Below are 20,241 nucleotides of genomic sequence, written 5' to 3' on the forward strand. Positions count from 1 at the left end.
CTAGCTCAAGGGAGAGTCTGAAGGCAGTGCCCCCCACCTCTCCTCTCCCCATACCTAAATGGCTCAGTCCTCTTCGCTTTCCCCTTAGCACCTAGAGCAGAGACTGAGTCCTGCCCCTCCCCCACAAGGCTGCCCACGGTTATTTCTGTTGCAGGGGTCCAAGGAGGCCCTGACCACTGTTCCCTTGGTCTCCTCAGCCTGCTTACTGGAATGAGCCCTGGCGGAGGCCTGCCAGAAGGTCCCTCAGTGAGCAACAAGAGACTAGCTGTTCTCTGAAGCCAACATTACTCTAATGAGTCAAACAGGTGATTTCCAACTGGACCAATCAGATTCAGCTGTCAGTCACACATAAGAAACATTGGCCTTCATCATCTGGGTTCAAATCCTCGCTGTGCTATGTCAGCAACAGTCACTGACAGTCCTGAAGTCACCACCTATCAGCCAAGGTCACCATTGCCAGCCAGAGGTGGGGGCTTCCGTCAGAGCCAGAAGGGAGGAAGGCGCCAAGAGGGAGGCAGGGGACTGGGAAAACCTTGCCATAGCCAACTGGTCCTCTCCGCTGAGCTTAAACAGGGAACGGCAAAATGAGCCGTTGGCCTCTATGGCCTTCTGTGAATGACTGCTCCTCCCAGAGAGGGTCACTCCGTGTAAGGTGGCCACCCTGGTGACACGCCACCATACCTGACCAGTGCTTGCGGAGCTGGATTCTGGGGAGATGCCACCCATTGTGACCAGGGAATCACCTCCAGGGCTGGGAGCTGGCTATGCCGCGGATCTTCAGTTGCTGAAATACATCTGGCGGACAGACTGCCCATGGTGGAAGGAGAAGGTAGAAAAGGCAGGCAAGTGCAAGCTGCCGTCCCAGGAGCCAGCTCAGGAAGGCCCTGCCACTTACCCACCTTGCTCTCAGGGGGGCACAGCTGGGCTGACAACACGGCACTTGCCACCAAACTTGACAGCCTGAGTTTGAGCCTCCAGTCCCACATGGTGGCTGGAAAGAACCGATTCCCACAAGTTGTCCTCTGATATCTACGCACATACTAAGCACATGTTTACCCATGTACATACACACACACACACACACACACACACACACACTCCAACCGATCAATAACTAATTTTCTCAATTGAAGAAAATAAAAGAAAGAAACAAGTGGTAGGTTCAGGGTGGTGATCCCAGTCCACACGTGCAGGGCACAGGCAAGCCCTGGCTTGTGTGCAGAGATGCCAGCAGGGTCAGGCAATTAACGAGACAGCGGAGGAAGGCTGCTACGGCTGACCACAGCACTGCACGGGCAAATTATACCACACATGCGCTCCAGTATGCTTGGCATAAACGACACCCGCTCCTCCTCACCAACCTACTCACCTAGCGACTTTCACCTGAGCAATAAAAACTGTTATTGGCCAATTTATTACCAATGGTTTCCCACCCAGGGGAAGACCACCCAGGGCCTTCCCGTGGTGAGCTGTTCTCTCAGCTCTGCTACTGGAGACATCTATTTTCTGATAAGAATCAGTTTGGGATCATTACCTGAAATTATGACATCAGGGACACCGGCAAGAGGATTTACTACATGCAGATAATTTGTGCCCTGGCCCCCAGATGACAGTGGAGATTACTACGGACTAAGTGACATGCTGGCATCTTCCTTCAGCCTGTGGGGTCTGAGTCTTAGATACCCAAGGACGAGAGGTGGAAAAGAGGTGGGTGGGAGGCTTCATTCACCCATGGAGACAGGGAAGAAGGCCGGGTGTGAAAGTGGGGGTGGGGGAATGGGGAAGGGGAGAGGGTGGGGGGTGCTGAGGCTGAGCAGGTGGAGTGTACAGCAGTTCAAGGAGGCCACACATACATCCTGGCTACCAGGCTGGCCTCAGAGAAGACAGCTCTCTGGTCCAGGAGGGAAGGGCCAGGGGCTGAGAAAGTGTCTCAGGTGAGCATCTGTGGCAGAGTGAAAAGAGAGGGTGGGCTTAGGCCTAGTCCCCCTCATAGGCCTGTGGCTGAGGGAGGTGAGGACCCCAGAAACGCAGGCCTGGATGCTTTGAGCATGCCCACTTTTGGCACATGCCCCACAACGCTGAGGATGGGGGTGGGGGATGAGTACCTGGGAAGAGGTGGCCACCTACTCCTCCTCCCCACCCTCACCATGTCTTCTGCGTCAGTCAGTTCTGCATACCTGGTGATCCCCCTGGGGACAAAGTGGCAAGTGTTCTAGAGAGGAACAAAGGCAGGCCTAAGGGAGGGTGACACTCAGCTCCAGGGAGCGGGAGGTGAGGAGGCCAAAGCCAGCATGCTGCAGAGCCTCTCTTCCCTGGAGGCCCTCAGAGAGCGCATTTCGCATTTCGCTATCTTTCTCAGACAGAGCTGCATTCCTCACATTCTCTGGCCCCCTCTTTGGTTTTCAAAGCCAGAAATATAGCATCTTACACAGAGGTCACATGCCTGTCCTGTGCCATGGGGAACCCACCAGGCAATCCAGCATAACTGAAAAGCCCAGTTAGTCAGATGCCACCTACAGTGTCAGGGGCTTGTGGCCTCCATGTCTTCAGGGGACGCTCTTCAGCTCACAATGGCAGAGCAACCACAGACACTTAATAAACACAGGACCCTGGCCAGACCGGGAGTCTGGTTGTGTCCTAGGATGGCTCCCTCCTTTGGCTCCACCTGCTTGCTGTTTTTAGGAGGATGGAGGCCAAGGGAGCTATGTGAGTCTTGGGGGACTCAGAGGAAGGGAAGGGGGTGTTCTCCAACCTCCCCAAGGAGTCCTGAGGACTGTGTGGCAGATATGTGCTGACATCCAGGAGCTCCCCCACTTCCTCAGGGCTTTTGTCGGAGGTGAGCTGTAAGAATGTTCTGGACCAGTCAAACACACGCTAGGGATTGAGGTGGCAGGGATGCTCTCTCTCGGCATCACAGTTGCCTGGGGCACAGGGGGGTTAGGCAGGGGAGCCGCTGTGGTCGGAGTGCCCCATCCTCAGTCATGAAGACACCAGGATGGGTTGCTGTGTGGCAATGTCCACAGCAAATGTCACCAGCTGTCCCAGGAGTGTGGCTTTTGCAGACGTTAGAAAGTTTGGAGAAGTACAGCAGACATGTGTGGCCCGGGAGATGGCTGTGTCTCAGACGCTGCCCCTCTGCCATGTGGCCATCGCTGGGGCATGCTGCTCTTTGTAAACTACTTCCTGCCTTCCCAGAGCCCACGGCACCTGGTGAAGTGGCAATGGTGGATTTCCCACGTGGGGCTATCTGCCCTCCTTACCCAGTGTGCCTAGCTGGCCAGGAACACTTAGCAGGGAAATGGCAGGTAAGGGTACACTTGGCAATGTCTGCAGACCTTCTCTGGTTCCTACAGTTGGGGAGGGCCAGTGCCGCCGGCCTCTAGTGGACAGAAGCCAGGCATTGCTTCACGCCCCCCCAGCCCCGCCCTGAAAGTCATTAACTCCCCCAATACACTCAGAAGACAGGGCCTCTCTGTGTAACAGCTTGTTCCTGAGTTCTTTAGAACTCATTTTGAAAACTGCTGTCCTTGGAGGGGCACCTGAGGGAGGAGCACATGCGTGTCAGGGGGGCTCACACCTCTGTCCTTATGCTAATGGGTGTCCCGAATGAGACTGCTGCAGTTTTCCTGTATGAGCCTTGGCACTTCCCATGCCCAGGAGTCATGGCCTCTGAGGCTCAGAGAACTTGGCTTTCTCTCAACAGCCACACAGGCCAACTCCCTCTTCCAACTGGCAGCATGGCTGACTAGGCTTCTCTCACCTCATGTATGCTGGAATTTTCTGGAACCCAGAACTTCACGCATCTCCGTTCTCAAGCAAGCGAGGTTTGCTTTTCCTCGGTTCCCCTAAATGCCTAACCATTTCTGGGCTTGTAATTGTAATTTTTTTCCCCTCTGCCTCTGCTTCAGCATTCTTGAGTACTGGCTGGTTGCTCAGGCTTCTGGTTGGACATGGTGGCGCACGCCTTTAATCCTAGCACTGGCAAAGGCAGGTGGATTTCTGTTGAGTTCAAGGCCAGCCTGGTCTACAAATCAAGTCCAGGACAGCCAGGGCTACACAGAGAAACCCTGTCTTAAAAAAAAAAAAAAGAACAATTCAGTAAGGGGAGAGCTGCTAAGAAGATGACGGGGCTGGGATGATGCAAGGTGCAGAAGACGGGACAGGAAAGAAAAAGAAGGGGGCCACTGTTGTGTGCTGCCCTGGCCGCAGGGTCACGTGACAGGTGGTAAAGTCACTCTGTTCTGGCTCCCGAATGAACAGTGTAGCCTCCTGGGAAAGCCCTTCCTCAGCATCCAGAAGCCAGCTCAGGAAAGCGGACACACTGTGGCTTGTGGTTCCTTTTAATCTTCCCTGAGAAGCCACGGTTAACACAGCAGCTAAGAGTGGCTCCCTGTCAGCCTGTACCAAATCCACCCAGGCCCCTTCAGATGAAGCGCAGGCTCAGAACAGACAGGGCTGCTGACCCGGGATAGCACACTCCGAGAGTGCACAGAGCCTGTCCTCTTCCAGTGTCTCCTACAGTCAGCTTTCTTGCCCCTCGTTGTCACTCTCCAACATGGCCTCACTCTTGTCTCTTCTCACTCCTCTCCTTCTTCCTTTTATTTTTGAGGTTTGGTCCCACGAAGCCCAGGCTTGCCTCAAACTCCCTGAATTCCTGATCCTCCTGCCTCCACCTTCTATGTACTTGGATTGCAGGCCTGTGCCACCATGCCTGGTCCTACATAGGGCTATGTCCTCCAGCCCACACTGCTGCCATCTTCAAGAATTTGCCTGGGTCTGCTTGCCAAGGGTCATCACAGCTGGGCTTGTAGCCTCTTAGGTTCCCTCTTGGAAGGAAGGAGTGGGAAGGTCATGGGACCCTCGTCTGAATATCTAGACATTTCTTCAGCCAGATGTATGCAATTATACCCCAGCTGCCCTGGTGTCAAGGCCGCTAGGGACAGCTAAGGGACACAGGTGGAGAAGGACTGGGGGACGGCGACACCATCCACGCTGGGTACAGACCTATCATGGCTGCTTTAAGGTCACCCGTGTGCTGGTAACCCCTGACCCACACTCAGTAAGTAAAGTCTGATAGACCCAGTCTCCCCAGTGCAGCTGGTGGAATCGCATGTTGGTTTGTCACTGGGACTGTGAAAGGAGTGTTCCAGTCTCCCAGGGAAATTTTAGCAGCACCTGGCTACGTCTGTCCCTGCTTTTTAAAAATATTTTTAAAGATTCATTTATTTATAAATATGAGTGCTAGGAGTGTTTTGCTTACATGTATGTCTGCATAGCACATCCATGCCTGGTGCCCTCAGAGGTTAGAAGAGGACACTGGATTCTTTGGAACTAGAGTTATAGACATATAAACAGTTGTGAGCTACCTACCATGTGGGTACCAGGAACCGCACCCAGAAAGAACAAGTGTTCTTAGCCACCGAGCTACCTCCATCCTTGCCTCTTAATGGTCTTTAAATTTAAGTACACTTGAAACAATTACTGGTGTTAAAATTTATTTTGTCGGGGCTGGAGAGATGTCTCAGAGGTTAAGAGCACTGGCTGCTCTTCCAAAGGTCCTGAGTTCAATTACCAGCAACCACATGGTGGCTCACAACCATCTATAATGAGATCTGGTGGCCTCTTCTGGCTCTGGTGTGCAGGCAGAAGAGTGTACATATAATAAATAATTTTTAAAAAATATTATTTTGTCTGCCAGGTGGTGGCACACACCTTTAATCCCAGCACTCGGGAGGCAGAGGCAGGCAGATCTCTGTGAGTTTGAGGCCAACTTGGTCTGTAAAGTGAGTCCAGGACAGCCAAGATAACATAGTTTTGTCTTGTAAAACAAAAGCAAAATTTTATTTTGTCTGCCTGGCTTTTCATTTTTTAATAAAATGCCTAGCATTCTATGTGCCTTGGCCTTGATAATAAAGCTTAAGAGTAGCTGCCTTCTACCGTGTGTATATGCCCCAAACAGGATTTTCCTTAAGACCACAAGCCAGTGGAATAATGACATGGGGACCTTATGGCACTCTGAGCAGATTCTCAGAGACCTTAACCTGACTGTACCGGCCTGGCCTGTGTCCCCACATGTGGCCCGTTAATCTTAGTCCCTACTCCCTGTCTCTGCTTCTGCTCCATGTCCCGTGTGCTGCCTGAGAGTCCTTCCCCTGGCCCTGGCCCTCCTCTCTGCACTGTGACCCACTCCCTCCCTGGGATGGGAAAGCCAGCCCTCGCTCTCCTGCCCAGCTACTGGCTGTTCAGCTCTTTATTAACCAACCAGAGACGATGGAGAACGATTTTTCCACAATGCAGAGGCAGCAGATACATCATAGAAACGCCTACATCAGACTGTAGCCAGGCCTCTGGGCACTGAAACCAGCATCTGAATACACGGTGCACACGGCCATCCCCCAACATGAACACCTTAGTTAATCCCCCCCCCATGCATCGACAACCCTAATGGGGATCCCTCTCTCGCTCTCTGGGCGCTGACTGGACTGGTGGATAGATCAGGGCCAGTGCAGATAGCGAGTGGCAGCCACAGGGAGGAAGATGAGAGCGGGGAAGCGCTCCCTCCTCCACTGAGACCTCCGTACAGGTCCTCCCACCGCCCACCCTCTTCTTCCTCTGTTCCAGCCACTTTCTGCAAATCAGCCTTCCTTCCCCACAGCTCTCACGGCTCCCCGCTGCCCAGTCACTACGGAAACACCTTCCCTTGGGGCTCGGTGTCCAGCGGATCCCTAACAGGTGCGCCCCAGAATGGAAGTGAGGAGGAATTACTCTCTTTCTGAAGAGACTGGAGCGCAGGCCAGGCAACCTCGCAGCGTACAGCATGCTCGACAGCAGTGCTGGGCTCGGGGAGGCCCCTCCCCCTCCATGGCTCTCCATGACACATCTCAGCTGTCAGCCTCCCTCTGATCTGAACTGATCCTGTGACCAAAAGGACAGAGGTGATGATGCTGTGATTTCCGAGACGAGGTCATGAGGAGATCTGCCGTCTCTTCAGCGATCTCATTCTGGGATGTTCAGAGCCTAGCCGTAATGCTATGCGCAGCTGTTGTCCATGCACACGCCACAGTGTGCCCATGCACCCATGCACACAGACAACCAAATTAACAAATGTAATTTTAAGAAAATCAAAAGTGACTGGATTGACCTGGGTGTGGTGGCGCACGCCTTTGATCCCAGCACTCGGGAGGCTGAGGCAGATGAATAGCTGTGAGTTCGAGGCCAGCCTAGTCTACAAAGTGAGTCCAGGACAGCCAACGCTACACAGAGAAACCTTGTCTCAAAAAAACAAAAAAAAAAAAAAAAAAAAAAAAAAGTGGGGGGGGCTGGATTACATATGGGTCACACTATTAATCCCAGCACTCTGGAGACAGGCAGGCAGATCTTTGTGACACTGAGACCAGCCTGGTCTACAGGTGAGTTCTAGGCCAGGGCTACACAGGTCAAAAAAGAGGCGGGTTGAGCCAGGTGTGGTGGCGCACGCCTTTAATCCCAGCACTTGGGAGGCAGAGGCAGGCGGATCGCTGTGAGTTTGAGGCTAGCCTGGTCTACAAAGTGAGTCCAGGATGGCCAAGGCTACACAGAGAAACTGTGTCTCAAAAAACCAAAAAAAAAAAAAAAAAAAAAAAAAGAGGCGGGTAGGAGGGTGTTGGGGTCACAAGTTTGAAAACCACTATTTTGCATGGTCCCTTCAAAGCGTAATGACCTTGTTTCTTCAGCCCTCCGGACGCTGTCTAAGATAAACCCACCAACTATCAGCTCCCTGAAAACTTATCCTACCATGTCTTCCCTCCCCAGCAAGGCTCCTCATCCCTGGAAGAAGGTGGCAACTGCAGATTATGGCCCAAGAAAGTGGTGTGAAGGCGTAAGACAGTAACAGCCCAGACCCTTGCTATGTGCACAGAAAGAGGAGATGAAGGCCCAGCTGTGAGCCTCCGTGGGAGGAGATGAAGGCTCATGCTGAGTGAAGTGCGCCCCTCGAGGCTGTGCACGTGACAGCGAGGCCAGTGTAGCTCATCAGCTCTCCAGCCTGGACGACTTCGTCCTCATCCTATACGGGACCTTCAGAAGCCTCTACCCACCTTCTTCCTCCCTCCCGCTCCCTTCAGAGGAAAGGGGCTACATGTGGGTCTGAGAACTGCAGGGGCTCTTGCCCCAGACTTTCCAGAAGGATCCACAAACAACCTGGCCCTTGTGACAGGCAGACAAACCCAGGTTGGTCACTCTGCTTGGCAACAGGAAAACCTGCAGGCTGTAAATGGCAGGGAAAGGGAAGTGGAGCCCACAAACAGCTCCTGGACCCGTTGAACATCAGAGATTAAAACAGGGCCAGGTTTCCCCTGCCCCCAGCAGGGACCCACCACAACCCTGCCTGCCAAGCCATCAGGACAATGGCCGTCGAACCCCCTGGTGCGCCCCTTCTGAGAGCTTCTAGAACCTGCCAGGCATCCTGAGAACAGGGAAACTGTGGGGAGCCCAGAGCATTGTTAGACTATGCAGAGGAGGAAGAGCCCTGTTTCTGACCTGAAGACCTGGGGGCGGAGATTAAATGGCTGTGTCGCATCCCCAGAGCACACATGATGGCGCACACCTCCAAGTCCAGCACTCGGGAAGGGGAACTCATCTGAGTGTGGGCTCTAGACCACCCTGGCTACACAAACCCAGGCTCTGACTCAAAGAAACCAAACAGCAACACATCAACTGCATAAATGGACGAAAACGATGAACGGTGTCCTGGTGGCCCAGGATCCTCTGTGCCCACATGAGCAGAAAAGAGTGCTAATTTAGTCACTCAACAAACTGTGACTCCCCTCTGGCTGGCAGGCACTCAGACACAAGAGAAAGGGTAAACCCCTGTCGCTGCAGAGTATCTCCAACACTCCTAAAAGATCTACGTAAGCCGGACACACTTGACAATTACCTAGTGAGTGCCCACTACACGCTAAGTGCCTGGTGCAGATGCTATGACAGGCACCTGTGACCAGGGACTCAGCCTGGTGAATCCTGCAAAAGCTAGGACCGTACGAGGCCTGTGGCAGGCGGCTAGACACGGAGTCAGTGAAGCAGGCTTACCTTTACCGCACGTTCGTCTTCATCTGTCAGTGAGCAGAAGCTGCTGAGTGAATGCCACGTGCATACCCACACCGCTGCACGGTACTGCGGGGCAGAAAGGAACCAACATCGGTGACCAGGCAGTGCTGGGGTCCGAAAAGTGTGCTAGGACGTTCTAAGTGGACACCCAGTGGGACTCAAGAACTAGTGGTCCCATATGATTGTGAGGGTGCGCACACGCGCACACGCGCGCACACACACACACGCGCACATACACGCACATGCACACGCGTACACACGCGCGCGCGCACACACCCCTACCTTGGAAGGCTGTCGATCTCAGCCTGAGTCAGCATATATTTCCCAACCCTGGAAGGATCCTGCACTTCCCAGCAAGCCAACACTGGCTTTGCTGCTCCTACTTGGGTGGGGCACAAGGAACTAGCAAGGTGAGGAAGAGGTGATGCCCAGCACCCTCCAGCTCGTAAGAGGGAGGCCTTGTGTCACACCCCAGTCACCAGCTCTAAGTTAGGAAGGCCACGGGAGAAGATGCCTGAAACCTGATGCTGGAGGCCTGACATCCTCCAACCAAGTACCTAGCTGCCCTCTGACACCCTGGAATCCAGCTGCTACGGCAAGCCACCCCTCCCCTGCCTCTAATGGCACACAGACACGCTCAGCAACATCAAACCATCTCCAAGAAACAGCCACGGGGCAATCTGGGACGACATGGCACAGGCGAGGGCACCAGGCACAAGGCTTCGGACATAAGACAAGCCAGGTCCTGGCAGGACAGACAAGCTTGTGTGGCTGCTGGGTAGGGAAGAATGCTCCCAGTGGGGACAGTGCCATGAGGCTAGTTCTGGCATTATCAGACAGATAGACAGACAGACAGACAGACAGACACACACACACACACACACACACACACACACACCCGCCAGAGGCACCAGAGGAGGGCACAAGAGTGCACCCACCCATCCCCTAATATGCAGAGAGAAGCACTCTGAGGAGGTGGGCCTCGACAGCACAGGACTCAGCTGAAGCCGATGGAAGGCACAGACGGGTCTCACACACCTCCTGAGGGAATAAGCCTCATTGTACCAGGTCATGCCGGGCTCAAGCCCTGGGGACAGCTTGCACAACAGGTGAGCAGCTTGTTCTGTCCAAAACAGAGGTCTACCAGCTTCCCAGGCTAGTCTCCACACCAACCATCCTATCAGGCCTTTGGGAAGAGGGTCAGGGATGGCAGGTGGAGCTGGGAAGACGTACAGCAGCTGCTTTCCCTGGGTGGCTTGAAGCCCACACCATAGAAAAGCTCCCAAGGCCGGGCAGTTGTGGCACGCACCTGTAATCCTGGCACTAGGGAGGCAGAGGCAGGTGGATCTTGAGTCCAGCCTGGTCTACAGAGTAAATTTCAGGACAGCCAGGGCTACATAGAGAAATCCTGTCTTGGAGGAAAAAGAAAAAAAAAAAGTCGCCAAACACAGCAGAGGGTCAGCCCCGTAAACTATGGAGGTGACAGGCGATGCCACTACTGTCCACCTCATACACTGACCACAGGCACTGACCCTTGATCTGCAAAAATCACCAAGTGGATGCACCCAAGGAAGCTGATTGGCCAGTGTTGCTCGGCCTTAAAAGGCTCTACCAGGGCTGGCCCTGAGCTGTGCTCAAGGCTCCTACGTGCCACCTCAGCACAGAGCACAAAGACAGGACAGCAATAGACTGCTCAAGGGTGGTAGGTAGGTAAGGGACTGGAGGTGGCTCAGAGGTTAGGAGCATTTGTTACTCTCGTAGAGGACCCAGGTTTGGTTTCCAGCGCCCATGTGGTGGTCACCATCTGTGACTCCAGTCCTAGGAGATCCAACACCCTCTGAGGGGACCGAGTACACATGGTACACATGTGGTGCAGACATAGATGTAGGCAAAACACTCACACATAAAAGAAAATGAATAATGAAGTCTGGCAGAGGCTCTGGGGAGCCAGAGACCCAACTAATGATTGCTAAGCACTTGACTGTACCCCCTCAAAGATGACCCAGGTGGGGTGGTGTATCCCAGCCAGCAATACCAGCACTCAGAAGGCAGAGCAGGAAGACTGCCATTAGATAGGCTAGCCTAGGCTACACAGTGAGCTCAAGGCTAGCCTGGACTACACAATGATACTGTCCCAAACCTAAAAGGGGGGGACAGCTAGGAAGTGGTAGCGCATGCCTTTAGTCCCAGCACTTGGGAGGTAGAAGCAGGCGGATCGCTCTGAGTTCGAAGCCAGCCTGGTCTACAAAGTGAATCTAGGACAGCCAAGGCTACACAGAGAAACTGTCTCAAAAAAGGGGGGGGGGGTAGAGGGGACAAGATGGCTCAGTGGGTAAAGGCTTTTGAACCTGAGTTCAATCCCTGGAACCCAAATAATAGAAGGAGAAAACCTGACCCCTCCCCCAAACTTGTCCTACACACTCACACAAACAAACAATGTAAAAGAGAGTTGCTGTTGTTTTCAAACCTTGAGAGATGTTTTTCATAGGAAGAGAAGATTCCTTCTAACCCTCTCCACTCCACACACACCCCCGTTATTGCACAGCGGGGGGGGGGGCATAGGAATCAGTGGAGGCGAGACACCGCAGGCCAGCCACAGTCCTACGGCACACGAAGATTACAAAGCTGTAAGGTCTGGTCAAGCTGGTTCAGTTGGCTGCCTGCTGTGGCTCCAGAAGGCTGCCTGTTCTGTGGCCAATTCTGTCTCAGTGACAGAGTGTGTGATCCTCAGAAGAGGAGACCTAGAAACCTGGTGCCAGCACAACCACGGGCTCCCGCTTCTAATATGAGAGTGGGTCACATTTCCAGACTCTTCAGAGATCAGGTGGGGTAAGAACAGAAGTGTGTTCTCTCCCTGAGGACGGATCCAGGGGTCCACAGCCTACGAAAGGGGCTCAACCACACACACACACACACACACACACACACACACACACACACACACACACACGAGACACCACCCATGTGCCTGGAAGCAGCCAGCTCCTGTTCCCAGTTAGGCCTCGCTGGTGCAATCCCACAGCCTGCCCAGGCAGAGAGAGACCACACCTGGGCAAAGGGAACGTCAGCTGCCTCTCCCAGCCACAGGAAGTAAAGCCGCCCAGGAAAAGGAAGGAGAAAAGGCGCCAAGGGACCATATCCAGTGACCAACATGTGTAGCACATTCTGTCAGTGAAAGACAGGAGAGACACACGCAGTGGCTGGTCCAAGACATCAAGACTAAAGGAAATAGATGCCCAACATCCCCAGGGCTATCAGTCCCACAGTCCATTTTTTAAAAACGCAAACAGGGAGAGGGAAAATGTATTCTGGAGCTGGTGAAGTGGCTGAGCAGGTAGAGGCGCCTGCCCCCAAGCCTTGAGGACCCGAGTTTACTTCCAGAGCCCACAAGATAGAATCAGGGAACCAAATCCCAACTCCAGTAAGCTGTCCTCTGACCTATACACACCTACAACCACCCCACATCCACAAATAGATGTAACTTTTACACACACACACACACACACACAAAGCATCCAAGAGACAGTACAGGGAGGAAAAGACAAGTTGAAGATCACTGTCATCCCTGGGCAAAGGTTCTGGAGAATTCTCTTAGCTCTATAGGATACGGCAGCACGTGGAAGGGGGGGAATGCGGGCAAAGAGAGCTTTAAGTGACACGGTTTAAATAGGCTCCATAACGTCCCAAATGAATCCTGTTTCCTGGAAGGGGAAAAGAGTTACATGAAGCCTCCGGCTACCGCTGGCGCACACCCAACTCAGAGCCTCTCTCCCCAAGGGTTCCTGGAAGTCAGACTCGTAAAGGGGAAGCACTGTAAAGCTGAGATTACAAGGGCCTACCAACTGGACATGCCTCCCACTGCAACGAAGCCCATCGCGCATCTCTGGGCTGTCCCCGAAGCAGAGGCAACCTAGAAGCGAACTGGTCAGGCGACAAGAAGTGAAAAGGACAAGACTCCTACCAAAAAGAGCAGAGCCGGGCAAAAGCAGGGCCTCTGCGGGTAGCCAGGATAGAAGAGGCTCCTCGTATAAACCAGACGGGCTCACAACATCCTAGGGAAGATGGGGAGGGATCGGTCAACCGCAGAAGCTGGGGACGGAGACGGGAAGAGAGGGCAATGACCCACAGGGCAAGGATGGGAAGCTGACGAGTGAGGCAGGAGGGAGGCACTCAGGACGGAAGGGTTCCATGAAATCGGGGAAGGGGAGATGGAGCCACGGGACCCCAGAGGGGTCAGGGTGAGTGGGAGGAGGCAGGGATCCCGGCTTGGAGCAGCCACAGGGGTCTAAGCATTGGGTACCCCGGCGGCGGCGTCTCAGGGCGCAGGCCGAGCGTGGACAAGCCGCGGCCCCGCGGAACGTCGACCGAATCCCACCGTCCACCTCGCCCCGGGCCGCGCTAACCTCTCCCGACCCAGCACGGACCTGTCCCGGCCGCCTCTCGCGCCGCCGCCGCCGCCGTCCCGCAGGCTCCGCAGAAAACCCCTGCTCCTGCCAAAACTTTTCCCATTAATCCCCAGCTCCGCCGCGGCCTGCGGCGTCACACGCTCCTAGCCCCGGCCCCGCCCCCGTGCCGTGACGTCACCGCGCCGCTCCCACCCACCTCCCCCCACTCCCGACCCCAGCACTCGCCCCGCCCCCTTCCGCCAGGGCAGCAGCCAATCGGCGCGCCGCCTGGAGCCGGTCCCTTGATTCCCATCGCTCCGCCCACCACAGCGCTGCCCCCTGGTGCGTCTACAGCGCCCTCTGCAGTCAGATGTGGGAGCGGCAGCTGAGGATGGCGCTGCGGGGGCACGAGCTAGGGCTAGTCAAACGAGTCCAGCAAGTCTCCCAAAAGGAAGCTTAAAGCTAGAAAAGAAGGTAGAGCTACCACATCCTCCTCACGCTTCTGTGACTTGAAGCAAGAAGCAAAGCTAAGGGAGGCGGAGTAACAGGAGTAGAGACAAAATTTAATTTTCAAAAAAGCGCGAGGGTGGGGGAGGGGGAATAGGGGGAGACCAGGGAATGAAAATACATAAACAGAAGCTGGGCACTCCGGGAGGCAGAGGCAGGCTGATCTCTGTAAGTTCGAGGCCAGCCTGGATCTACAAAGTGAGCGCAGCACAGGTAGGGCTGTTACACAGAGAAACCCTGTCTCGAAAAAACAAAAAGAGAAAAAAATAAATAAAAGAAAACATATACACAGGCACATACATTTAAAAAACATTTACCCGTTTTTGTTGTTATAGTTGTTTGTTTTTCAAAACAGGGTTTCTCTATGTAGCCCTGGCTGTCTTGGACTCACTTTGTAGACCAGGCTGGCCTCAAACTTACAGCGATCCGCCTGCCTCTGCCTCCTGAATGCTGGGGTTAAAGGCGTGCGCCACCAAGCCTGGCACATTTACCTATTTTTATATGTGTGTTTTGTCTGCATGTCTGTCTGTGCACCACACGTGTGCGGTGCAGCAGAGGCTGGAAGCCGCCGTTGGAGCCCCAGGAAGTGGAGTTGCAGATGATGGAGAGCTTCCATGTAGGTGCTGGGAACTGAAAAGCAGCCCCCTGCAAGGGCAGCAAGCACTTGTCACCACAGACCATCTCTCCAGCTTCCCAATTTCATAATTGAAAAAAAAAAAAACCAGAAAACCAAAACTGGGTGGCTTGTTTGAGGGCTCAGCAGGTAATCCTGCTTTGCCTCCAAGCCTGGTGACTTGAGTTCAGTCCCTGGGCCCCACATAGTGGGAGAAAAGAACTGCCTCCCGAATGTTGTCCTCTGAACTCTCCACACCTCCATGTGCACACTTGTACACACACACACACACACACACACACACACACACACACACAAAACAATGTAATAATAATGTTAAAAGGAAAAGAGAAAGAACGGGGAGTCCTGGTGACACTGTCACCCCAGCACTCAGGAGGTGGATGAGGAAAAATAGCAAAGATTCAAAGTCATCCTTACCTAAGTAGAGAAAGTTGTAGGCCAGCCTGTGCTATGCGAGACCCTGCCCCGACAGGAAAATAAAGTCAAAAAGAACTTTGCTCCCTCTTGAGATTTCTGTCCCTAGAAATTCATGGGCCTGCATCTTTTGTCCGCCTAAGTCAGGAGCAGCCTTCCCTGGGAGAGGAAATTCTGCTCTTGCCTAGAGGAGAGACCTGTCATCCCAGCTCGCCCCTTACCATATATAACACATACCATATATACCATATACACCATATATACCACATACACCACATATACCATATATACCATAAGGGGGTATGTAGCCAAAGGCAATCTGGCAGGAGCTGGTTTCATCATCTTGGAAGGAACAGAACTTGACAGGCAGGAACAGTCGCCAGGCACTCCCTCCTCTTCTCCTCCAATACAGGTTACCTCTGCCCTCTTCTGGCTCTCCTTACACCACATTCTCAGCTGATTCCCACATCATTTCTTTCTGCTGTGCGTATGTGCGTGCGTGCGTGCGTGCGTGCGTGCGTCGGCTTGGAGGAGAGATAAGGGTGTTGAGTGTCCTCCAAGGATATATTTCCACATTGTTCCTGAGGCAGGGTCTCTCGTTGACAGGAGCTCTTGTTTTGTGGGAATGGTCATCAGGCAGTTCACTGGTCTGGCTCTGCTCACTGGCCTGCAGTTAGAGGGGTGCTCAGACCCACGGCACCCTGCTTTTCCTGCACGCTGGGATCTGCGCTCCGGCCCCCCGCGCCCTGCGTGTGCATCAGGCACTGTTGACTTCCGAGCTGTCTTTCTAGCTCCTTCCCCCGCCCCCCACCAGACAGAGTTTCTCTGTATAGCCCTGGCTGTCCTGGACTCACTTTGTAGACCAGGCTGGCTTCGACAGAGATCTGCCTGCCTCTGCCTCCTGAGTGCTCGAGTGCGCCACCATGCCAGGCTCTCTAACTCCCTTTTATTGCTTTGGAAATGAATTTGTATTAATTTGTTTAGATGTCACCTTCCTTGTCCTCTGAGGCTGCAGTAAAAATGGCTGTGGAAGTCAAAGATTTATGCCTTTGTTGTTGTTGTTTGTTTGTTTAGATAGGCTCTTGTGTGGGGTCTCTGGCTGCTCTTGAACTCCTGACCTTCCTGCCTCCACTTCCCATGGGCTGGAATCCTCTTATGCCTAATGACACTGAATATAGAACAGAGGGCTTCCTGCATCCTAAGCAAGCACTCTATGGACTGAACTACATCTCTAGGTCTCCTTTGGATCCCCCCCCCCCCCCGGGCCCCCCAAAAAAAAAAAAAAAAAAAAAAAACCAAGATTTCTCTGAAGGATTTTAAAAAATATATTTTTGTTAGTTTTGAGAATTTCATACTTGCATAGTTTGTATTTTGACCATATTCACCCTCAGTCCTAACTCCTCCTTTTGTTGTTGTTGCTGCTGCTGTTTGAGACAGGGTCTCTCTGTGTAGCCTTGGCTGTCCTGGACTCACTTTGTAGACCAGGCTGGCCTCGAACTCACAGCAATCCACCTGCCTCTGCTTCCCGAGAGCTGGGATTAAAGGCGTGCACCACCATGCCTGGCTCTTCCTTTTTTAAAAATTATCTATCTGTCTGTCTGTCTGTCTGTCTACCTATCTAATGTGCATTTGTGTTTTGCCTGCCTGTATATGGAATTACAGACAGCTGTGAGCTGCCATGTGGATGATAGGAATTGACCTGAGATCCTCTGGTAGAGCAGCCAGTGCCCTTAACAGTTGAACTACCCCCCCCATATTGTATTTATTGTGTTTGTGTGTGTGTGTGTGTGTGTGTGTGTGTGTGTGTGTGTGTGTGTGTGTGTGTGTGTGTGTGTGTGTGCGCGCGCCTTGCAGGACTCAGTCAGTCTTCCCACCATGTGGGTCCTGAGGCTTGAAATCAAAGCTCAGGCTTGGCAGCAGCGAGCACCTTTACACCCTGAGTCACCTCACCTGCCCCCATTTGGTTCTTAACCACCCCACCTGGCCTCTTTTGTGTTCTTAATTATTCTGTTTATGGGCTGGTAAGATGGTGTGGTGGGTAAAGGTGCCTGCTGCCAGACCTGTTCATTCCTCTGGACCCATATGGTGGAAGTGGAGAACTGGTTCCTTCAAACTGTTGAATGGCCTCCACGCTTGTGCCACGGCAAACTTGCTCCCTTCCACAAATACATAATTTGGTCAGTCTGCTTCTGTTACTTGAATCACAACCCTGACTGAAACAGTGTCCCCCAAATCTTTCCACTGGCTAGATTTGCCTTTGGGCCAACTAAGTGGGAAAAACAGGCCCAGGTTTTTATGACCCTTTGAAGAGAGCCAGGGATCTCAGCAACCCAGACCTGCCCAGAGATGCCCAGAGAAGTGTAGTTTGCCAGAGTACCCTACTCAAGGCGTTGCCAGCCTCTGGCCTGCAGGTGGCGCTGGATCACTCCTCTTCCCCCCCTAAGACACCTGTGGCACTGCGGGCCCATGTCCCCACCCATCCGTACACAGAAACCACACAGAAGGACATCTGAAACAGAACACACTCTCCTCTCAAGATGTTGGACAGGATAGAGTTATTTTTCTAACTTTGGGACTAAAAAAAAAAAAAACTAAGAAATAACTTCTTCTGCCCTCTCCCAAAGTGTCCCTCAAGATAACATTTTCCCACGATGCTCAAAATTAGATCACATTCAGACATCATATGCTCCACCTCTCCCTGATATGTCATACCTCAACCATGCCCCACCACAGAACACCGAGGAGCCCGGAAAAGACTCCGCTTTACCACTGGAGAAACTGAGGCACAGGGGGTGGAGTCTAAATTCTTCACAGGGCTAGGGATGTAGGAAGGCCCCAAGTTTCGTCACAGCATGGCAAGAACACAAGCTGGCCTTCACCACGCCCACACCCCAGCACTGAGGAGATAGGGCAGAAGGAGCCGGGGTTCAGGGCTAGCCTCAGCTACACAGTGAGCTCCAGGTCAGTTTGGGCTATAGGAGATTCTGGCTCAGTAAAAAACCTTCCAAATAGCAAACTTTATCTGAGGTAAGGTTGATGATCCAGCCAGTCATGGTAGGACTACAATACATGGTAGTACATGAAATTCCAGCTCTGGGAAGGCTAGGATTTTAAGTTCCTAACCAGTCTGGGCCATAGAGTAGGATTTTGTCACAAACAACAACAAAAACCATAAGATTTATAAACCTAGTAATCAACTCAACTGTCTTAGGGTTTCTTTTGCTGTGATGAAACACCAATACCAAATAGCAACTTGGTGAGGAAAGGATTTATTCGGCTTACAAGTCTGCAGTATTATTCCTCATTGAAAGACGCCAAGACAGGAACCCAAGCAGGGCAGGGACCTGGAGGCAGGCGCTGATGCAGAGGCCGTGGAGGGTGCTGCTCACTGACTTGCTCCCCATGGCTTGCTCAGCCTGCTTTCTTATTGAACCCAGGACCACCAGCCCAGGGATGGTACCACCCACAACACGGTGGGCCCTCCCCATTGATCACCAATTGAGAAAACACCTCACAGCTGGATCCCATGGAGGCATTTCCTCAACTGAGGCTCCTTCCTCTCTGATGACTGCAGATGGCGTGTCAAGTTGACATGAAACCAGCCAGCACATCAACCAATCAACTCTGCCTACCTTTAAAGAATCTCTGCAATCAGGTCTTCCTTTACCATTTTCCCCTCTTCTCTGTCTCTCTCTCTGGATTTTTTTTATTTTGATTTTACTTTTTGGGAAAATATGTGGGTGAGTGGGTGGGTCTCACTCTGTTCCTGGCTGTCCTGGAACTCACTCTGAGGGCCAGGCTGCCCTCCTAGAGATCTGCTTTTGGTTTTTATTATTTCCCTCCCCGCCCCCCTTTTTCTGTTTTGTTGTTTTGTTATTGTTTTGAGACAGGGTTGCACATGTTCCGGGACACCCTCAAACTTCCTCTGTAGCCAATGATGTCTTTGAATTTCTGGCCCTCTTGCCTCACCAGGCAACTTACCATCATCGTGTGTGTGCACGCATGCACATCCACAAGGACAAGGTCGGAGGACAGCGTCCAGGGACCTTGAACTGATTTTTTTCCTGGATAGTTTATTCTGGAAAAGAGAATGGCGGGTACAGGGGTGGCCCGCCTTCTTTCGGGAGCAGAGAAGCTGAGATTGAAGGCGGGAGACAGTTTCAGTAGCTGGAGCTTGGGAACTACTAAACTGATTTTTTTCCAACACTTTGCACTCTATAGATTCCGTTTTCTTTTTAAAAAAATTTTTTTAAATTAATTTATTCTTGTTACATCTCAATGGTTATCCCATCCCTTGTATCCTCCCATTCTTCCCTCCCTCCCATTTTCCCCTTATTCCCCTCCCCTATGACTGTTCCTGAGGTGGATTACCCCCCCTTGTATATGCTCATAGGGTATCAAGTCTCTTCTTGGCAACCTGCTGTCCTTCCTCTGAGTGCCACCAGGTCTCCCCCTCCAGGGGACATGGTCAAATGTGAGGCACCAGAGTACGTGAGAAAGTCATATCCCACTCTCCACTCAACTGTGGAGAATGTTCTGACCGTTGGCTAGATCTGGGTAGGGGTTTAAAGTTTACCACCTATATTGTCCTTGGCTGGTGCCTTAGTTTGAGCGGGACCCCTGGGCCCAAATCTGCCTATCATAATGTTCTACTGGTAGGTTTCTAGGACCCTCTGGATCCTTCTACTTTGCTATTCTCCCATGCTTCTCTCATTTAGAGTCCTAATAGGATGTCCTCCCCTCTGTCCCAGTTTCCTGGTAAGTGAAGGCTTTCGTGGGACATAGATTCCGTTTTCATTAGAAGAACATTAATCCATCAATCGTTACCTGCTTCCAACAGCCAACCTGCGCATGCGCGTACATGTGCACGCGCAGAAACAGAGCAGTGGAGCCCCGGGCGGTCTCAACTCCTATTCCCAGCGGAAGCTTCCCTTGGCTTGTTTGGTTTTTCCCACAGCACTCGGGAGTTTGGACTTCAGCACCCATTCGTCAGGTCTGCACCCTCTCACCCTGGCAGCTGTTTCGTGATGCTTTAAATGTCACAGACTTCCTTGAAAGAGCACAAGATGCACTTACAGGAGCTGTGGACTTTGCCATCAGGTAGCAAGCGCGCTCCAGGGGGGCAGGAACCCCTTCTGGATACCAGCTCACCCTGAGCATAAAGGCTGGCCCTGACTCACCGAATTCGATGAGGGGCAGGCTTGTGCCTCAGTCTCA

At 52.7% G+C, this 20,241-nt stretch overlaps 2 protein-coding genes across 2 annotated transcripts in view; both read right to left on the reverse strand.

The window, feature by feature from the left end:
• The window catches only part of Ppard (peroxisome proliferator activated receptor delta), a 65,039-nt gene extending 55,891 nt beyond the window's left edge, over positions 1-9,148 (reverse strand). The window contains exon 1 of the mRNA XM_051153445.1: positions 9,067-9,148. The gene's annotated coding sequence lies outside the window, so the exon portion shown is untranslated. The remainder of the gene's footprint in view (positions 1-9,066) is intronic.
• Positions 1-18,433, reverse strand: part of Rpl10a (ribosomal protein L10a) — a 105,452-nt gene extending 87,019 nt beyond the window's left edge. The window contains exon 1 of the mRNA XM_051153446.1: positions 18,426-18,433. Coding sequence (XP_051009403.1) covers positions 18,426-18,428 — 3 coding nt within the window. The 5' untranslated portion in view covers positions 18,429-18,433. The remainder of the gene's footprint in view (positions 1-18,425) is intronic.
• Between the last annotated feature and the right edge of the window lie 1,808 nt (positions 18,434-20,241).

Source organism: Acomys russatus, chromosome 11 (assembly GCF_903995435.1).
Source record: "Acomys russatus chromosome 11, mAcoRus1.1, whole genome shotgun sequence".
NCBI classification, from domain to species: Eukaryota; Metazoa; Chordata; class Mammalia; order Rodentia; family Muridae; genus Acomys; species Acomys russatus.